The sequence below is a fragment of the Penaeus monodon genome, chromosome 20, assembly GCF_015228065.2.
Source record: "Penaeus monodon isolate SGIC_2016 chromosome 20, NSTDA_Pmon_1, whole genome shotgun sequence".
In the NCBI taxonomy this organism is placed as follows: Eukaryota; Metazoa; Arthropoda; class Malacostraca; order Decapoda; family Penaeidae; genus Penaeus; species Penaeus monodon.
Window position 1 is genome coordinate 21001424 of NC_051405.1, and position 610 is coordinate 21002033.

Here is a 610-nt window from a genome sequence, read left to right on the forward strand (position 1 = left end):
CTTCAACTCACCCCTGTCACACTCCTCCCCCGGCGGGCAGATGCAGTCCCCCGTGGTAGGCTCGCAGGTCCCAGTGCCACACTCGCACACGCGGCGGCACTCACGGCCCCAGAACCCCGCAGGGCATGGCTCGGAACAGAACCTGCCTTGCCATCCTGTTGGGGGGGGGGGGATTTCATGACAGTGTTAATAATACCTGGTGTCTAATGGCAGCTATGGAATATTTGATAACAGGTATTAACAATAGATAACTTATTTAGCATCTGTGTGATATATGACAGTATGAACAGTACCTGTAAGACATTCAATTGATTTAATATCTGTATAATATCTCATGACAATATCAACATTACCTGTTCAGCATTCAGTTAATCTAATACCCGTGTAATAGCCAAAACGGCAATGTCTGTTGATCGACCCAGTTGATCTCTCCCACTCGTGCCTGGCCATGCGCACGCCCACTCACTCACCCGGTTTACACGTGCAGGCGCCGGACACGGGGTCGCACGTGGCGTTGTTCTCGCACCTGCAGCTCATGGCGCAGTCCACGCCGTACACGCCTTCCGGACATTCTGTGGGCGCGGATTGCAAAGGATGGTTTCTTGCTGGT

General features: G+C 52.5%; 1 protein-coding gene across 1 annotated transcript in view; it reads right to left on the reverse strand.

The window, feature by feature from the left end:
• LOC119585701 (multiple epidermal growth factor-like domains protein 6) overlaps positions 1 to 610 on the reverse strand; it is a gene marked incomplete in the record, with an annotated part of 104852 nt that overhangs the window by 11769 nt on the left and 92473 nt on the right. The window contains 2 exon segments of the mRNA XM_037934375.1: positions 12 to 155; positions 471 to 572. Of these exon segments, the coding sequence (XP_037790303.1) occupies positions 12 to 155; positions 471 to 572 (246 nt within the window).